We start from the raw sequence: 19,431 nt of genomic DNA, 5'->3' as shown, positions 1-19,431 counted from the left end.
CCTATGATGAATCATTTGCTACTTGTTAAATAATCACTTTCCAGGGTGCTCTGTGAGCAGCACTGGCCGGCTCTTTATACACACTGGCGTTACAAAAGTTTGTTTGTTTGTTCCGTAAACAGATTTAGAAAGATATTGCACAGAAGAATAAGCAACAACAAAACTTGGCTTTATCATAAAATAATACCTGGATGGAACACATTGGCTGCTGGGTTTTCTGGTGATGTTTTCCTCTCTGTCTCCCAAGGCAGAAGACAGTGGAGAAACATAAATTATGCTTTAAATCTTACCATAACAAAGTAGAGAGTCATTCTACATTTGGGGAATGAGCTTTCAGAAGAATCAAGGAAAATATTTTTCTTTCTAAATATCTAGTGGGAAAGGATATACTGAACCCTGCTTTGTCTACCTGGTTTACAGTCTGGAGTTTGAGAAGGACTTTGTCACGCTGCTGGGCTCAAGTGATAGGTTGAGTCCCCTTGAGAATTGTTTCCTCTGGTTGCAGTAACACACGGAGCTTGCATTCTCCCCAGTTCTGCTTCCTGTTTACTTTCCCTTAACCATAATAAAGCTTTTTTCTTCCGTACTAGAATGACAAGGAAGCTGTATACTGTTTTTAGTAGGGATTGGCCCTGATGGTAGAGAGCTGTTGTGGCTTTTGCTAGATCATGTTCTGAGTCACTGATAATTCAGGCAGCTAGCAGAAAGGTGTGAGCAGAGCTGTTGCAGCTTCAGGCTGCGATGTGCTGGGGCCTGTACTGATTTAGACAGCATTGCTAACTGGCAGTGGTAGCAGAAGTTAAGTCTTTCAGGAAGGGGGAGCTAATTGTAGAGGACTCCTAGGTAACACTCACCACAGAATCTTTGGCAGTTAAAGTACTGTATCCTTCCCTGAGGGAATGGGAATCACCTTCTCTAGGTGAAACACGGCCGGAAAGACGGTTGAACGTGTCTTGCCATTGAAGTATGGCAGTCACACAGAAGAGTCCATTTCGCATGGGAGTTTATTTCAGGCTATCTCCTTGCCTGTACTGTTTTTCTTTAACAGCTTTTTAAATTTTTCTTTTTTCCAGCAATGATGTTGTCCACTGGACACGTTCTGACCAAGGAGGCAGGTCTGAGAACATAGCTGAAGCTGAAAGTAGGAAAGCTGGGGGCAAGGAAGAGCCTTGAATCTTGAGGTGGGACGTTGACTCTAAGATGTCCTTGAGCAGTGGAGCCTCCGGAGGGAAAGGAGTGGATGCAAACCCGGTTGAGACATACGACAGTGGGGATGAATGGGACATCGGAGTAGGGAATCTCATCATTGACCTGGACGCCGATCTGGAGAAAGACCAGCAGAAACTGGAAATGTCAGGCTCGAAGGAGGTGGGGATACCAGCCCCCAATGCTGTGGCCACACTACCAGACAACATCAAGTTTGTGACCCCAGTGCCAGGTCCTCAAGGGAAGGAAGGCAAATCAAAATCCAAAAGGAATAAGAGTGGCAAAGACACTAGCAAGCCCACGCCAGGCACTTCCTTGTTCTCTCCAAGTGAGGGAGCAGCAAACAAGAAAGAGGTGCAGGGTCGCACAGGAGATGGCACCAGTGCGGGAGGCCTGGTTGCTGCTATTGCCCCCAAGGGCTCAGAGAAGGCTGCTAAGGCATCACGCACTGTAGCTGCCTCCAAAAAGGAAAAGGAGAACAGCTCGTCTAAGAGCAAGAAGGAGAGGAGTGAAGGCGCGGGGACTTGTTCGGAAAAGGATCCTGGGGCCCTCCAGCCAGTTCCCCTGGGAGGACGGGGTGGTCAGTATGATGGAAGTGCAGGGATGGAGACAGGAACCGTGGAGCCGCTTGGGAGTATAGCTATCGAACCTGGGGCAGCGCTCAATCCTTTGGGAACTAAGCCGGAGCCAGAGGAAGGGGAGAGTGAGTGTCGGCCGCTAAAGAAAGTCAAGTCTGAAAAGGTAAGAGGTGGCTAGATCTAGCTGCCCACTGCCCATCAGAACTGCCCCAGACTAACTGCCAAATGCTGTGTGCACTCTGTGGGAGGCTCATTAGTTGTGGGTAATGACCAATTACAAGGTCAGAGCAGCTGGTAATGATAATGTGATTTTCTTCCAAATTAAGGGATTCCCTACAGAGTCATTTGAAGCAGGCCCAGACCTCTTGAAATACAATTTCTGTTTGGGGGTCAGCTACTTGGTAGAATGAATTTTCTCACACCTTGTTATTGTCACATGTCAGACACTTGTTGCTACACACTGGCATTAAATCTTCATGGGACTTCCTGCTTGGCTGAAATTTCATCTTCAGAATCATAATAGTGGGTAAATATGATAGGTTTTGGTTGCATATTTAAGCTGAAGGATGTTCTTAGTGGGGATAAATGGCACTGCTGGGTCTCTGGCAGGGCAGGGATTCAACTGTCATGCGTGTCTGCTAAGGGTTCTGTCGGTGGCTACCAAGCAGCAAAGAGATAAAGACACCAGTCTGGTAAACAAGGGGCCGGAGGTCCTGACTGTACTACGCAGCACTTAATCAGGCTTTGTGAGTTACTGTGGTGGCTTTGGAAGTTTGGCCTGAAAGATTCTTTGGCCCCTGAAAGCGTTGCTTTCTGCCAGTTATCTCCTGCAACCATTGGAAACCAAAGCCTGCTGGTGGCTTCCTGCTGCCAAGCAGTGTAATGATGGCCCCTCTCCTGCCTGACTTGGAAGCGTGGGTGCTGCAGCCCCAGGAGGGTTAGGACCGAGGCCCTCCCTCCAGGAAGTGATCCTAGTTGATGTTTCAGGAAATGAAGCTTGTAGGGCTGTAGTGAAACAGCTTCCAATCGAGGGTCAGCTCAGGCTGCCTCAAACTTGGGTAGCCTGCAGTTTCCTACAGAGCAGCTGGCCTGGTGATGAGCTGTTCTTTGGCTCTTGATTTTCTGCTTTTCTCTGCTTGCCCTATGTATTTAGCTGATCGCAGCAGATGCGGCGTAAATTGATTTCTCTGTAATTACATCAGTTGCAGCAGGGAATACCTATTTCCATATGTAAGTGTTAATAAATAAAGGCTGGTGTACGTATTTGGGCGGTGGTGTCCTCCTACTGCCTGGATTTCAGCAGTAGCTTGTGCTCTCTTTGCTGTATGTATCTTGGTCTTTGCCTCTGGCACATCTGTAGCTTTTAGCAACATCTGGGCAGTGTGGGTAACAGGGCTGTGAACGTCTTCCAGTTATGTACAACACAGTGCTTGATTCCCTTTTGCCGATGGCAGCTGCCAGGGAGGCTGCCTGTGTTTGGGTGGTAGCTGCTGTAGTCCACCTCGGTAGAGTCCAGTTCCAGAGCTGGCTCTTGGCATGGGTCACCCCGTGCTGGCTGCGATTTGCCATGCTCTCTGGGTGCAGATGGATAATGTTGCTTTAAAGAGGCCTGGGAGTACCAGGAGTTCTTGCTACTGTTCCAGGCCCATTAGACTGTTCCCTGCATCTGCTCCAGAAGCCCCTGCCATACACATACACCGTGTGTGAGCCCTGGTCGTTGTGGGTGGAAAGGCACTGCTCATCACTTAGAGTACTTGTGTTGGCACCTTCTAAATTCAGGTGTAGTCTGTGGGTGAAAGGACTAATATGGCTTAGCTTTGTATTGGATTCGGTTTCAGTATTCATGATTTCCTCTAAGGAAGAAATGGAATCTGTTTTCTCTTATATAGGTGTATAGACTGGGTGGCTACTTTTAAGCTAAATGGCCTGAAAGACACTGTACCTTTAGCTATTATCACATCTTGGTGCTAGGAAGTTTTGCCCCTTAATGTAGCTTTGATATAATATGAGCTTTGCCTCTATGGTAGATTAAGAACGGAGCAGTTAAATAGGAGATAATAGTGCTTCATATTTTGGGAAAAAATAATTTCTGGGAAATATTTTGAGAAGCATACAATTTGTTGTGCAGTTTGTTACCACAAGCACAAGGTTATTTTGTTGCTGCTGTTTGTAATTTTTTCCCCCTCATTCAGATCTTGTTATGTAACCCTGGCTTGCCTAGAACTTATTATATTGACCAGGCAATTTTTCTTTTTTGTTGGTTGGTTGGTTTGTTTTGATTTTTGTTGTTGTTTCTTTTTATTATTTTTCTTTCTCAAGACATGATTTCGCCATGTTGCCCTGGCTGTCCTGGAACTCGCTGTGTAGACCAGGTTGGCTTCAAACTCAGAGAGATCTGCCTGCCTCAGCTTGTTCAGCTAGACCAGGCTATTCCTGAACTTGAGGTAGTCCTCCTGCCCTCGCCGGTGCCTCTGCATTGCTGGGATGACGAGCATACAGTGCCAACCTGGCCGAGTCTGCTTTTTAAACATTCCTTGACCTTGTTCTCTGGAACCTCATTCGGACACACTTGCTCAAAGGTGCTTTACCATGTTGTCTTTGGTTAATAAAATATTTAAGTAAATGTTTGGAAGTTGCTAGGAGATGAACACACTCTGCAAGGAAAAGCATTTCTGGAATGGAGAGGAGACAGACAAAATGAAAGGAAGGGAAGGGTCTGGGGTTGTAGCCCAGTGGCCGCACAGGGGCCAGGGGCTTCTCAGGAGCATCAGCATTTGAGAACTTGGAGCCCAGGGTGTTGCTGCTTCGGTCGGTGCTGGAGTTTAATTTACAAACAGAGTCTTTGAAACCTCTTCGAAATCCTCTCCTCCCCGCCCCCCGAAATATGGGCTTGCCACTGATATAACTGGTTTGGAATGTTACTTTTTGTAGGGACAATCAACAAAACCCAAACAGCAAGATGTGTGGTGTAATCAAGCTGGGAACTATCATGAAAGGGGAGTATAAAAATTTGGAAGATACCTTGACTAAGGCACCACATCCTCTGCTGCCGCTGTCTCTCTGTCTCTCTCTGTGTGTCTCTCACACTTGATTTATTTTTATTTCGTGTATGTGGGTGTTTTGCCTGAATGTATGTCTGTGTACATGTGTTCAACACCCACAGAGGCCAAAAATGGCGTTGGATTCTCTGAAACTATTACAGATAGTTGCTAGCCACCATGTGGGGTACTGGGAATTGAAATTGGGTCCTCTGCAACAACAGCAAATGCTGCCTGCCTCTTAACAACTGAGGGATCTCTCCAGCTCCTACTGCCCACTTTTTCAGATAGGAGAGGAATCTCTGGTACTGGTTAGAATTGTCCCATGTTGATCACTAGCTAATCAGGGATTGAATATTCAAATTACCTGCCCCAGGGCTTTCTCTATCAAGATAAGAGTCTGGCTTTGTGACTTAGGAATTTTCTGTCAGCTTAGGATGATGTGTGTTTCGCTCCACCACACGTCCCTGGCAGAGAGACTGAGATGGTTCTTAGTAGCCAGAAGCCATTGCTGTCCTGAATTGTTGAACATTCCTGAAGAAAGGCAGATTGGAGAATGTTGAAGGATAAACACATGGATCCTCTGGCTCCTGCCTGCTTCCTTGCTTTTGGCTTGATTGATAGATTGTTAGGTTAAGGATGGAAGGGGAGGTGGGGGAAGGAGGCAGGACTCTTGTCTGTGAGTATCCTGAGCTTACTGTTTTTGTCGCCACTTTGACAGGCAAGAAAAAAAAAGTTCACAAACAAGTCAGCAGCGATCTATCAGTGCGACTGCCAGGGTGTATATCCAGGAGTTTTGGATAAGGCATTTATTTAAAAAAAAAAAAAAAAATTTTTTTTCAAGTTATATAAGGTACCTACCTGTTTGGCTCTAGTGGTTGGGGTCAAGAATTTGCATTCCCAGGCTTCCTTTTCCTTAGCAGTTGCTTTTGATTCTACCAGGTAGGAACCCCGTACTCTGCTTTGGTAGTGTTTGGGTATCAGCTTCTGCTGCTTTCAAAATGCTTTATTTACCACTTTCCTCATTAGTTTAGAATATAAAGAAAACAGTTAAGGGTGGGTGCTCTTAGCTTTCTTGCCTTTAGATTATCTGTTTTGTTTGTGTGTGTGGGGGGTTGGTTTTTCAATACAGGGTTTCTCTGTGTAGCCTTGGCTGTCCTGGCCTTGAATTTACTGAGAGCCGCCTGCCCCTCCCTCCCTAAGTGCTGGGATTACAGGCATGCGCCACCATTTCGGTTTAAGGGCTCTATTTTATAAGTGTTCTGAGGGCATCTTCCTCTGCCCTTGGTTTCCCATTGTAGTCTTTACCTTCCAGGTCATTTCTTTGTGTTGTAATTCTTCCTTGCCTAATGTAGGTCAGGTCTATTATTCTTTTTGACCCAAGGCTTTCCTAATGCCCTTCCTCCTGACTTGCTGCTCTCTTCAGTTATTGACAGCATAGCAGTCGGCCTTATTTCCTGAAGCCAAATGTCCTCAAGCATTTTCCGTCACTGAAAAAAAAGCTGGTTCTTACGTGGGTCCAAGTTGCCTTGTCTAACTACAAGCATGATTTATTTTTATTCAGCAGCTCTTCTTTTCCTTAATGGGTATTGTAATTTAAGAAGAGTCCAGAGAAAGATCCTCTTGTCTAATTTTTCATTTTGAAGACGGGAAGCTAAGACGAGGGAGGCTGTGTGACCTTCCCAGGCTCTCACAGATTGTGGCAGAGCCTAGCATGGAAGCTAGGGGGTTTTGTTTGTTTGTTTTGTTTTGTTTTGTTTTGAATTGTTGTTTGAGAGATTTTGTCTGTTTTTTTGTTTTTGAGTCTGAGTCTTTGTGGCATAGTGAGCCTTGAGTTCACTTGGTATTGTAGACTGGCTTCAAATTCACAGCAGTCCTTGCTTTTTGGTGTTCTGAGTGCTGGGAATTCAGGTGTGAGCTATCACGCCACACCTGGTTACGGCTGTTCTTTTGTTTGTTTTAAACACCATATTCTTTCTGTGTGCTGGGCAGAGAGGGGGGGGCAGAGGGGAAGAAGGAGAGAATGTGTGTGTGTGCGTGAAGGTCAGGTGTCCTGCTCTAGTACTCTCTGCTTTACTGCCTTGAGACAGTCTCTCACTGAACCTAGAAGGTAGGCTGGCCGTCAGCAGCCATCAGTTGTTCTTCGGTCTTCCTGCTTCCACAGCTCTGAGGTTTCAGGTACATAGCTATGCCTGGTTCTCCATTACTCCCGGGGCTGTGGGGTGCACACCAGGTCCCTGTGCTTTTACAGCCAGTGGTTTGCCCTCTGAGCCTTCTTTTCAGCCTCTTCCACATCAGATTGTATGCATTACTCTAGATTTCTTTCTTTCTTTAAAATTTATTTATTCATTATTTATACAGTATTCAGAGGTTACCAGATCTCATTACAATGGTTATGAACCACCACGTGGTTGCTGGGAATTGAACTCAGGACCTTTGGAAGAACAGCCAGTGCTCTTTACCGCTGAGCCATCTCTCTAGCCCCCTACTCTAGATTTCTTAATGCATCTGTAATTGTCATAGGAATTCACCATTGAGCTATTTAATCTCAGCACTTTGGAGGCAGAAGCAGGCAGATCTCCTTGTTCAAAGCCAGCCTGGTCTACATGAGAAGTTTAGGACAGTTAAGGCTACATAGCAAGATCTTGTTTACAAAACAAAAAAATTACATTAGTTAACTCAAAGAAAATACTCAGAATGATATGTAACACATAGGAAACATTCAGTAACCACTAGAAAAAAAATAATTTAAGTTGAAGTATGTATCAGTCTGACCTGGGCAGTAATAGTCTGAAATGTAATAATAGTTCACTGCACAAGAAGCCCGACAGACGCAGAGAAGCATGCTGGCTAAGACTGACTTTCAGCACTGTGCCCAGGAGAAGTTCCCAACCTGGGCCGGGGAATTAGCATGTATGTATGCTGCACGAGGTTCTAAAGCCTCAGCACACCAAAAACAGGCTTCAGAGGCATTGCAGAGGCCTCATTGCATTTCAGAGTCCGTAGAATTGGCTGCCTCCCTGGAGTGGTGCTGAGTGTGCTGGGTGGATGTTGCTGTGGGCCTGCCAGCATTTACAGTCTTAGGGCAGAGCACAGAAGAACAGTGCTTTTGTTGCTACATAAGCATGGAAGGAAAAATAAAATCTAAGTCCTAGTCCTTAATTTTCCTCTCCTGATGTGAACTTGTATTTTTGCCATTTGGGTACAAGAGCGTTTACCAGCAGGGCTTATCCAGGAAGGCAGCAGCGCTTGTGCTTTCAGGCTAGAGGTGGCAATAACATACGCAGCTGAGACCTGCCACTGCTGACTGCTGAGCCCCTCTCTCTGTGGCTTGCACTCTTCAAGCCATGCTTGAGTAACCTGCCTCCAGAGCTGCTGACAGGGCTGTGTTCAGAGGCCTTGGAAATTACACTGTTCATTTCCTTATCATCCTCTGACCTGCAGTGCAGAGCCCTCTGGTGCAGGAGCAAGGCAGAAAAATCCAGACGGCTTCTCGCCAGCATGTGTCAAGAGCTACAAAGAAGGAAATGGGACTTGCTCACTTAAAAACCATGGGGTTAGGCTTTGATTTTTGGATCCTGCTGAGAGTTATTTGTGTGTGTGAGCATGTTTTATCTCTGTATTTGTATAGAATAATTCTGTACACCGCAGTGCTATGGAGGAGCAGTGTCTGAAAGTAGAAAGCAGAGGGAAAATTGCTTTTCTCTTCCATTAATTTCCCAGTTGTACTATTGGAGTGGGCTTGGAAGAATTAGCATCAGGAAGGTGCCAGACCATATTAATATTTTAAAATATATTACTCTTGATACAGTTTAGTCATTGATGAGAGCACCCACATAAGAAATGCTCTTGGGGGGCTAGAGAGATGGCTCAGTTGTTAAGAGCACTGTCCTGGTCTTCCAAAGGACCTGGGTTCAATTCCCGGCACCCACATGGCAGCTTTCAACTGTCTGTAACTCCAGTTCCAAGGGATCTGATACTCTTATACCAATGCACATAAATTTTAAAAATTAAAAATTTTTTAAAAAAGAAAGAAAGTAGAAATGCCCTTGGCTATTTGTTGAGACGTGTTATTCATCTAGATGACACTGATGTGTCAGTGCTTGTGTTGTCTCAGTAAGAGGTGGAGTCCATGTGACCTAGAGGCAGAATGCTGGAAGAGAGTAAGGGAGGGCAGTTTAGCACATTTTGAAAATTTCTGTTTATAAGACAAAATTATACTTAAAGGGCTATAGAGTGAAGGCTCGGCAGTTAGGAGCATTTGCTGCTCTTGCAGAGGACCCAGGTTCCCAGCACCTGTGTCTAGTGGCTGACAACCACATATAACTCCAATTGTAAGAAATCTGATGCCCTCTTCTGGTCTCGGCTAGAACAGCACACATGCTGGCAACTCACACAGATACCCACACCTAAATAAAAATAATAAAAGATGTAACAAATCTTAAAGATTATGTCTCCATTATGGAGCTTGTTATTACAAAGTGACTCCTCTTTTTTTTTAGGCGGGGTGGGGGGAAGGGGAGGCTTGAGATATGGTTTCTCTGTGTAACCCCAGCTGTCCTGGACTCGCTTTGTAGACCAAGCTGGCTTTGATCTCACAGAGATCGTCTGCCTCTGCCTGCCTGAGTGCTGGGATGACAGGCGTCTCGCCCAGCCGGGCTGTCTGTCCTATAGCATCTTTCTCTTGCTATGGGGACTAACAGGACCCCCACCCCCCACACACCCCACACACCCCACCCCCCCACACCCCCCACACCCACACCCCACCCCCACCCCACCCCACACCCACCCCCCACCCCCACCCCCCACACCCCCACACCCCCCACCCCCACACCCCCACACCCCACACCCCCACACCCCACACACCCCCCACACACCCCACACCCCACCCCCCCTACACCCCACCCCCCCACACCCCCCACACCCCCCACACCCACCCCCCACACCCCCCACACCCCACACCCCCCACACCCCACACACCCCACACACCCCACACACCCCACACCCCACACACCCCACACCCCCCACACCCCCCACACCCCCCACACCCCACACCCCCCACACCCCACACACCCCACACCCCCCACCCCCCCACCCCCCACACCCCCCACACCCCCGCTCCACCAATAAAGAAAAATGGGGTTGGTAAAAGGGTTCTTGCTTACTCTAATGTATCTGTCTATAATTCTTTCTTGTTCTTATGTGTTCATGGTCTTGATTCAGTGGCACCTTTTGGCCACAGAGCAGAAAAGGGAGGGAGGGAAGAAGGAGACAAGGAGGGAAACCCCTTAGCTTTTAGACTCTGGAGGTATTAAAAAAAAAAAAAACTTAGTCTCTTTCCTTTGCAAGTATTCCAGAGAAGTGGTCCCATATGAAGTGGTACCTACGGTGAGAATGAAAGGCCACACCTTCCGCAGCTTCTCAGGCTTAAAGACTCTGGTGTCAGATGTCAGCCAGGCCTCCAGGTAGCTCTTAGGCTCAGTTTCTCACAATGTTCATTTCATTTTATTTTATTTTTTATAAATCTTTTAAACAATGTTTATTTTATTTGTTGTATGTGAGTGCTTTATCTGCAGAAGAGGGCATCAGAGCACATTACAGATGGTTGTGAGCCACCATGTGGTTGCTGGGAATTGAACTCAGGGCCTCTGAAAGAGCAGGCTGTGCTCTTAACCACTGAGCCATCTCTCTAGCCCATCATCTTCATCATCGTCGTCGTCGTCATCATCATATTTTGGGGGTGGTTTCAAGACAGGGTTTCTCTGTGTATATCCCTGGCTGTCCTGGACTCACTTTTTAGACCAGGCTGGCCTCAAACTCATAGAGAACCACCTGCCTTTGCCTTCCTAAGTGCTGGAATTGTGGACACCGGCCACAATTTGCATTTTAACTTTAGCTCTCCTGCCTGCTGTGGAGCAGGAGCTTGAGAGTTCAAGGTAAGCCTCTGTAGCTGACTCTGTTTCCAAAACAAGCAACAACGCTTCCTCCCCCCAAATTTTAGCTGTAGCCCCTTCTCTTCTTCCTCCTCCTCCTGTAAAAGATTTATTTAATGTATACAAGTGTTCTGTTTTCTTTTCTTTTCTTTTTTTCCAAGACAGGGTTTCTCTGTGTGGTAACAGCCCTGTCTGTCCTGAACTCACTTTGTAGTCCAGGTTGGCCTCGAACTCACAGAGATCTGCCTGCCTCTGCCTCCCAAGTGCTGAGATTAAAGGCGTGCACCACCACTGCCCAGCTTAAGTATTCTGTTTTCATACATACCGGAAAAGGGAATCAGATTCCATTGTAGATGGTTGTGAGCCACTATGTGGTTGCTAGGAATTGAACTCTTAACCTCTGAGCCATCTCTCCAACCCTGTATTCCCTTCTTCTTAAAAGAGACAATGATGGTCTAGAGAGATGCCTTATTTGTTAAGAGCACTTGTTGCTCTTGCAGAGGATCCAAGTTCAGTTCCCAGCACTCACATGGTAGCTCCCAGCCATCTGTAACTCCAGTTCCATGGAATTGGGCGCCCTCTGCTGGCCTCCATGGACACTGCATGCACTACTACACACACACACAGGCAGAAACACCCATACATAAAATAAAAATAAATACTAGCATTTTAAAAATTATGTATACAGTGCTCTGTCTGCTGTACACCTGCAGGCCAGAAGAGGGCATCAGACCATATTATAGATGGTTGTTAGCTACCATATGGTTGCTGGGAATTGAACTCAGGACTTCTGGAAGAGCAGTCAGTGCTCTTAACCTCTGAGCCATCTCTCCAGTCCCCAGTATCACAATTTTTTTTAAAAGTGAAAATGAAATTTGCCAAGAGAGTAAAAAGTAACCCTTGAAAATAGATGTGATTTTTCTTTTCCCCTGTACTGTAAAGATGACTTTTTGTCTTCATTGACAAATTGAGATGCCAAGTTGGAGAGGTTATCTAAGGGTTTGGAACTTAAAATTTTTTACTTATATTTTATTTAGGTGTGTTAATGAAGTCACATGTAGTGTCAGTGAACAACCTGAAGGAGGTGGTCCTCCCCCTACCGTGTAGGTCCTAGGGACTGAACTCAGGTCAGGCAGGGCCTTTACAGCAAACCATCTCACCAGCTTGAGGTATGGAACAGAAGGAAAACTCAGAACACTCAACCTTTTCAAGTTTCCCCTTCCTTCATCAGCTGTGATGTAAGCAATCACCTCTTAAGGTTACTGCGAAGTTTAGCCACAGTGAGGAAGCGTAAGTGCTCACATAGTACTTATATGTTTTCAAGGGCTCAGAACTGCTGTCTCCAGAGCTGTGTGCACCTGGAGTCTCATCTGAGGTAGGAGGATCACTTGAGCTCCAGGAGTCGGAGACCAGCTTGGGCAGCACAGCAAGACCTTCCCCACCCTAGCCCCCTAAAAAACCTGTTTCTGTATTATTCCTAACTGTGAGGTATAGCAATAAAAGATTGTTATGAAATTAAGGAGAAGGGCTAGTCTTAGAGGCCTGAAATACGCAACCGGTATCAGTTTATGATAGCTAATACAATACTGCAGCTCCTTCTAATTTCCAGGGAGAGATTAATCCAGAACATTTAGAGCTATGGAGCTTTAGGTCATATAATTTGGTCAATTAGTTCATCAAGTGGTGTTTTGGACTCCTTCTGGTAGAGGCCAACTGGAGGAACCGTAGCTCTTGCTTAACCATTCCTTTAAAATCCATTTGTTTGGCATTGAACTAATGGCTCAAAACCTTTTTCTTAGTTTCTTAAAAAAAACTATTTACGTGTGTGTGTGTGTGTGTGTGTGTGTACACAGCGTGGTGCATAAGTGGAGGTGAAGAGGACAGCATGGAGTTGGCTCCTTCCTTCTACCTTCATATTGGTTCCAGGCATCAAGTTCAGGACACGAGGCTGGCACACCCAGCGCCTCTACCACTGAGCTTTCTCAGTAGCCTCAGTCTTCAACCTGAATAGTCCTGAAGAATGACAATCAGGATACTTCTTTCTGTGAACTTTATACTAACTTCAGAGAGAAAAAAAGTCAGGTCCTCACAAGGTCAAACTTGAGTTTGAAGTGTTTAAGGTCCACTGGGAGGAGAGTACAATTTGACTGAGCCTCTAGAAAACTCTCCAATTGCTTTTAAACTGAAGACAGTTGAGTTGTAGCCCTGCTGTCAAATACTGGATTATGCCTTGATGAATTTTTCTCTCTGGGTTCTATTTTTGTTTGGTAATAGATTCCTTAAAAAGGCTTTCGTAAACTCATACCTGGTCCACTCAGTTCAGCATTGGCGTTTTAGAGTCTCTTCATTATTCAGGGACTCAGCAGTGCACTGAGCCAAATGTCAGGCAAACCTATGACTGCTGGAGAAAGGAGACAGCACGTGTTTGCCTTCACCAGCCAAGGTACCGTGGCTTAGACAGACTGCAGTCAAGCTGCAAGGGCTCAGTGCTTAGACGTCTGTTGGCTCTTTTTCTTAATAATTAAACTTTATTATCCAACCCAACTAGCTTACACAAGAAGGAAAAAAGGTTAAAGGGACAAAAGAGTGAACCTTCCGGTATCCGTTCCACGGGATGGGTCCTTAGGTGTCTCTCTGGCCCGCGTGCTGGTCCAGCCAGTCCGCTGCTCTCCTCCCCCCCCCCCCCCCCCCCCCCCCCCGCTCTCTCCCCCAGGCCCAACTTGTTGTTCTCTCCTCCCCAACTGCCTGAGTCACGTGGGAAGGGCCATCTCCTTCTCCCGGTGAGGGTCAATTAGAAAGACAATAGTCCAGGTGGGGTTCCCAGGTCTGCTTCCTGAATTCCAGGACTCAGTCTGTCACAAGGTATTCATGGGGTGCCCCAAGGGTAAAGCCCGCCAAGACTGCTTCCACCTGTGACAAAGCTTAATCTTTCCCACACATCTCCCTTCTCTTTTAAAAAAAAAATTAGGAACTATATACACACATATACATATATACATAATCACCAGGTATCAAGTACATAACCAAGTCCTTTTATATTTGTTAACCTGAGAGAAAGTATTCCACTACCCTACCAAAGAGAGTCCTTTTCTTTTATGAGAAATTGCAATTATCAATCTATAAATGTGTTTTTAATTCTTAAACTAAAGCTTCTAGTAACACTGTGGCTATCTAGTCTTCAATCCCATCAGAGACCCAAGAAGGAAAATCTATCTAATAAAGGACGTGCTGGGGGGCAACCTCCAAGTTGCATAGGACTGAGAGAGCAGACCGCCTGGATAGTCACCGGATTCTCTCCTTCATTGGTGCAATCAGTCTTCAGCCTTATCGGCCCAAATCATCCAACAAACTGCTTTTTCAAGCAGGAAATCCGACGGTCTGGTCCATCTAGTCTCTTCAAAGCTGGACAGTCAACTTTCCAGCATCACTGTTGATCATTGCAGACAGTCAGCCTGTCATCAGCAGTAGAGATAAGAGCAGTTTCTCCGTCCAGTGACCATTCTGTCACCTGCGTCTCTAGAAGCCCCCATCTTCAATGATGCAAATGGAGAAGCGGCCAGGAGCTGATGTCTCTCTGTGTCAGGAAAGCCCTCATCCTTAAATGCCATATTCTGTGGATCTCTGAAGAGTTTGAAGACCAACTCTATCTATTCTTACAGTTATCAATCTATTCCTTTGAAGACATATACAAGAAATTAAACAAACTTGCTCTATGACAAAGTAAGTTAGTATCTAGTAGGATTTCTACGTAACTAAATACCAACTTTTATTCCCGATCTTCCTGAACAGTTTTTCCTAAGACATTAGTGGTACATGAATAATACATTAAATAAACATTGAATAAAATGAACTTAAGTTTCTAACATACAATATATATTTTGTCAACATATAACATACAATACATAAGGCAAAAATGAATGACAATATACAATTTAAATTCTTATCAATGAGGCAAAAGTCGAAGTCTTAAATTTCCATCAATCAAAAGTCTTAAATTTTCATCAATCTACAATACCAATGTAGGATTTTTGAAGTTAGTAGATTCAATAATCTACCTTTTATTCTACAAACCTGTATCCTCCCTTCCTTCCCCCCTTTTCCTTAATATTAAAAGGGATAGAAAGTAAGAGAGAAAGAAAGATAGAAGAAAGAAACCCCCAAATGAACTTTTATTAATTGTAACTAACCCCGTTAGGCAAAGATGAGCATTGGTAACCCACCAAAAACACCCATCGCACCTACTGGGAATGGGTGCGTCGTGTTCTCAAAATTACTTTATGTTGTTTAGGAGAAAAATCTTTTTCGGGTACTCTATAAAAATAATATATTGGCCAAGCGCTGGAAAAGCTAGCTGTTTTTGTCCATTTCTTTTGGGATCGATCCTTTTGGCTAGCCGATTTATTGTTAACATGCATGCAATTTCTGGAAGAAGCAGTAGTGCCAGAGGCAGAAGTTCGATCTTCATAATTGTCCTGTTTTTTGCTCTGAAAGTAAACAGACTTTTGAAATCATTAGTATGGATGTTAGTACATGTATAATTTTTCAAGGAAACATCAGTTGAGGCACCTTGCTCAAGGTGCCAGAGGCATGCCTTTGGTTAAATCACCCATGCTGCCTGCTTTGTCTTCAGCATTGTCCTGCTTTTTGCAAATACAGGGCTCTACCTGCATATACACCAACAGGACAGAAGAGGGCATTAGTTCTCCAAGCTGTAAGAAACAATGTCAAGTTGTTAAGAACCAGGTAGCGCTTAAGATTCACTTGCTATATGGTCAGATCTAATCTTTATAAGTTTAATTGGTAGCCATATTTTTTTCATTCCCTGTAGAAACATACGCATACCCACGACCCCATCTCAAAACTACCGCAGGTTTCCATTTCATACTTGACAAGTCCTTGTAGAATATTGGTTGTCCCAACTCCTCAGTTTTTTCTATCACCCAATGTCTCTCCACAGCTGACGTCCCTTCATCATTCACATTAAGAAAATTTAGAGTCAACAAAGCATTATTTAATCGGTCCCGGGGTGTCTTTACCCTTCCCTTTTGTTTAATAAGAATTTCTTTTAAGGTACGATTAGCTCTTTCCACAACTGCTTGTCCTGTGGGGTTGTGAGGAATACCAGTAACATGTTTTATATTATAATACATAAAGAAGTTTTTCATCTTAAGGGACACATATGCAGGAGCATTGTCAGTCTTAATTTGTGCAGGTATTCCCATAAATGCCATTATTTCCAGCAAATGAGTAATCACACAGTCAGCCCTTTCAGAACTTAAGGCAGTTGCCCACTGAAAACCTGAATATGTATCGATGGTATGATGCACATACCTCATTTTCCCAAATTCTGCAAAATGAAACACATCCATCTGCCAAATTTCGTTCCTTTTGTTACCTCTAGGGTTAATTCCAGCAGGTAGTGGTAGTTGACTATATAAGGAACATGTAGGACACTTATTAATTATTCCTCTGGCTTGTTGCCAAGTGATAGAGAATCTTTTCTTCAACCCCTTACCATTGACATGATGTTTTTTCATGAAATTTTGAGGCTTCAAATACATTACCTATCAATAATTTGTCGATCTCTTCATTTCCTTGTGCCAATGGGCCTGGTAAACCTGTATGGGATCGAATATGAGTAATATACAAGGGATAATTTCTGCTTCTGATGACCTGTTACAGTTCTATAAATAAGGTAGTCAATTCTGTGTTATCAGGAGTAAATTCAGCAGTTTCTATATGCAAAACAACTCTTTCAGCATATTGAGAGTCAGTAATTATATATCAGGAAAATCTAACAATACCATAAGGATTGCATATAATTCTGATTTTTGAACTGATGTAAATGGGCTTTTAATCACCTTGGTCATTTTCTCAGACTTATAACCAGCCATACCTGATTTATTTGCATCAGTGAAAAAGGTGGGTGCCCCTGAGATTGGTGACCTCTTTACAATACGTGGAAGAATCCAATTAGCTCTTTTTATGAACTGTATACGTTTGCTTTTTGGGTATCTATTGTTTATGTCTCCCAAATAGTTACTACAAGCTCTTTGCCAATCTTCATTAATTACCCATAAAGACATAATCTCAGAACCAGTAAGAGGCACTACAATTTCCGTCAGGTCCATCCCTGACAATTGGCGCAATCTTATTCTTCCCTTTGTAATCAATTCAGAAATTTTCTCTATGTATGTTTTCAATTTCTTGCTTTGTTTATTTGCCAGGAATATCCATTCTATGATCCTGTCTTCCCTTTGCATAAGAAGCCCAGTAGGAGAATGTTTCCAAGGCAAAATAACCAGAATGCAACCAAGTTCAGGATCGATTCTATCCACATATGCTTTTTGAAGTTTTTGCTCCACCAGAATTAACTCTTTTTCTGCCTCAGCGGTTAGACATCTAGGACTGTTAAATCCGAATCCCCTTGTAAAGTTTGGAACAAGTTACTTAGCTCATAGGTAGCTAACCCAATTGTAGGCCTTAACCAGTTAATATCTCCCAATAATCTTTGAAAGTCACTAAGAGTTTGCAGTTGATCTCTACGGGTCTGTACCTTTTGTGGTCGAATTTTTTGTTCAGTTATTTTATAGCCTAAATAGGTAATTGAATCTCCTCTTTGTATTTTTTCCGCAGCAATCTGTAATCCCCAGCATGGTAGAATTCTTTGTGCTTCCTGAAACATTTTTTCTACAACACTAGGATCAGAATCAGCTAGTAGAATATCATCCATGTAATGGTATATGATAGATTGAGGAAACTGCCTACGAATTATTTCTAAAGGTTGTTGCACAAAATACTGGCATAAAGTTGGGCTATTCAACATTCCTTGTGGAAGTACCTTCCAATGATATCTCTTCATTGGAGAATTACTGTTCAGAGTAGGTACTGAGAAGGCAAACCTTTCCCTGTCTTTCTCATGCAGAGGTATGGTGAAAAAACAATCTTTTAAATCAATTGTAATTATATGCCAAGACCTAGGTAGCAATGAAGGCAAAGGAATTCCAGGTTGAAGCGAACCCATGGGTTGAATCACCTTGTTTATGGCCCTCAAATCTGTTATCATTCTCCATCCACCTGATTTCTTTCTTACCACAAACACAGGGGAATTCCAGGGACTGGAAGATTCTTCGATGTGTTGAGCCTCCAGCTGCTCTTTCACTAAACCGTGAAGCACCTGTAACTTTTCTTTTGTTAAGGGCCACTGCTCCTGCCATACAGGTCTGTTTGAAATCCATTTTAGGGGCAAGGTGGTTGGTATCTCAGCAGTGGCCCCTCTTAAAAATTTTGATACTCTAAACCTGAAGAGTTCTGAGGTTGGACAATGGGCATAGTTTGTGGTCGCCCCTGATCACTTACATGAATCTCTTCCCCAGAAGCGCGTGCCAATTCACCCATAGTTTCAAGCCTGTTTATCTTGGTATTTGCAGGAATAGTAATCTGAGTACCCCATTGTTGTAAGAGGTCTCTTCCCCATAGATTTATGGGAATGTCAGCCACATAGGGTTTCAGCCTCCCTATCTGCCCGTCTGGTCCCACACACTCAAGCCACTGTACACTTTGTTTTATTTGAGATAACTTACCAATTCCTGTAATTTCTGTATAAACCTTCTTAAGTGGCCAATTTTGGTTCCAAGACTTCTGGCAAATGATGGAGACATCGGCTCCGCTGTCTACCAAGCCTTCTATCTTAACACCATTCAATTGTACAATTAACTTAGGTCTCTGATCATTAATTACTGTTTGCCAGAACACACGGGTCCCTGTGCTTCCGAACGCACCAGTCCTTTCCACTGGAGCGGCTTTGCCCTTAATGTAAGGAAACAGTAGGAGTTGAGCAATTCTATCCCCAGCATCGATTTTCATCTCCTTTTTCACACATGCCATGATTTTTATTTCCTCTTTAGAATCTCCGTCTATAATACCGGGATGCACAATAAAACCATGAGAAGTCAGCCCACTTCTTCTCAGAAACATTCCTACTGTGCCTGAAGGCAAAGGTCCGAAAACACCAGTATTTAATTTGTAACATTCAACCTGGGGAGATAGGGTAAGAGACATATTTGAAGCCAGATCCAAGGCTGCACTGCCTTCAGTAGCATGCATTAGATCACTAACACTCAGTTCCCATTTTCCTGCGGGTTTCTCACTTTCTGACTGGCCAAAGGAATTCGGCTGGCATTGTTTATGGGGGCCCGAGCCGATGGCCCCCTCCTGCCGTTTCCCGTCGGCAAGATATTGCCTTGCACATCTCTCTTAGACTGACAATCCCGAGACCAATGTTTCCCTTTCCCACAGCGACTACAGTACCCTGGGAGTCTTGGTACCTCATTACCGTCATAACCAGAACCTCCTTGTTCTCTCCTACGAGTTACGTTTTCTCCTGGGTTATTGCGCCTTCTATCTCTACAGTTTCTTTGCACATGACCAATTTTACCACAATTGAAGCACCGAGTATTAGGATATCTGGGCTCTCTGGCTAAAGCTTGTCCCACAATATTATTTTGATACTCCTGAGAGTTGATATTAACTGTCTCCTTTACCCAGTCATCTAGTGGAGCGCCTCTTTCCTTTAATGTTCTAAGCACCCTCTTACAGTCAGCATTTGCATTCTCATAAGCCATGATAAGTTTTAATGCTTGTTTGTTGTCAGAATCTGGCATCACCTTATCCATA

General features: G+C 44.2%; 1 protein-coding gene across 2 annotated transcripts in view; it reads left to right on the top strand.

Annotated features, from left to right (window-relative positions):
- Window positions 1-19,431, top strand: part of Znf609 (zinc finger protein 609) — a 146,968-nt gene that overhangs the window by 30,871 nt on the left and 96,666 nt on the right. For both annotated transcript variants that reach the window (XR_007831828.1, XM_051156650.1), the window contains exon 2: window positions 1,074-1,947. Coding sequence is in view for 1 of the 2 variants with exons in the window: in XM_051156650.1 (XP_051012607.1) it covers window positions 1,201-1,947 (747 nt within the window). In the remaining variant the exon portion in view is untranslated. The remainder of the gene's footprint in view (window positions 1-1,073; window positions 1,948-19,431) is intronic.

The sequence above is a fragment of the Acomys russatus genome, chromosome 14 (genome assembly GCF_903995435.1).
Source record: "Acomys russatus chromosome 14, mAcoRus1.1, whole genome shotgun sequence".
Classification (NCBI taxonomy): Eukaryota; Metazoa; Chordata; class Mammalia; order Rodentia; family Muridae; genus Acomys; species Acomys russatus.
The sequence above is the reverse complement of the archived record's forward strand: the minus strand, read 5'-3'. Positions and strand labels throughout refer to the sequence as shown.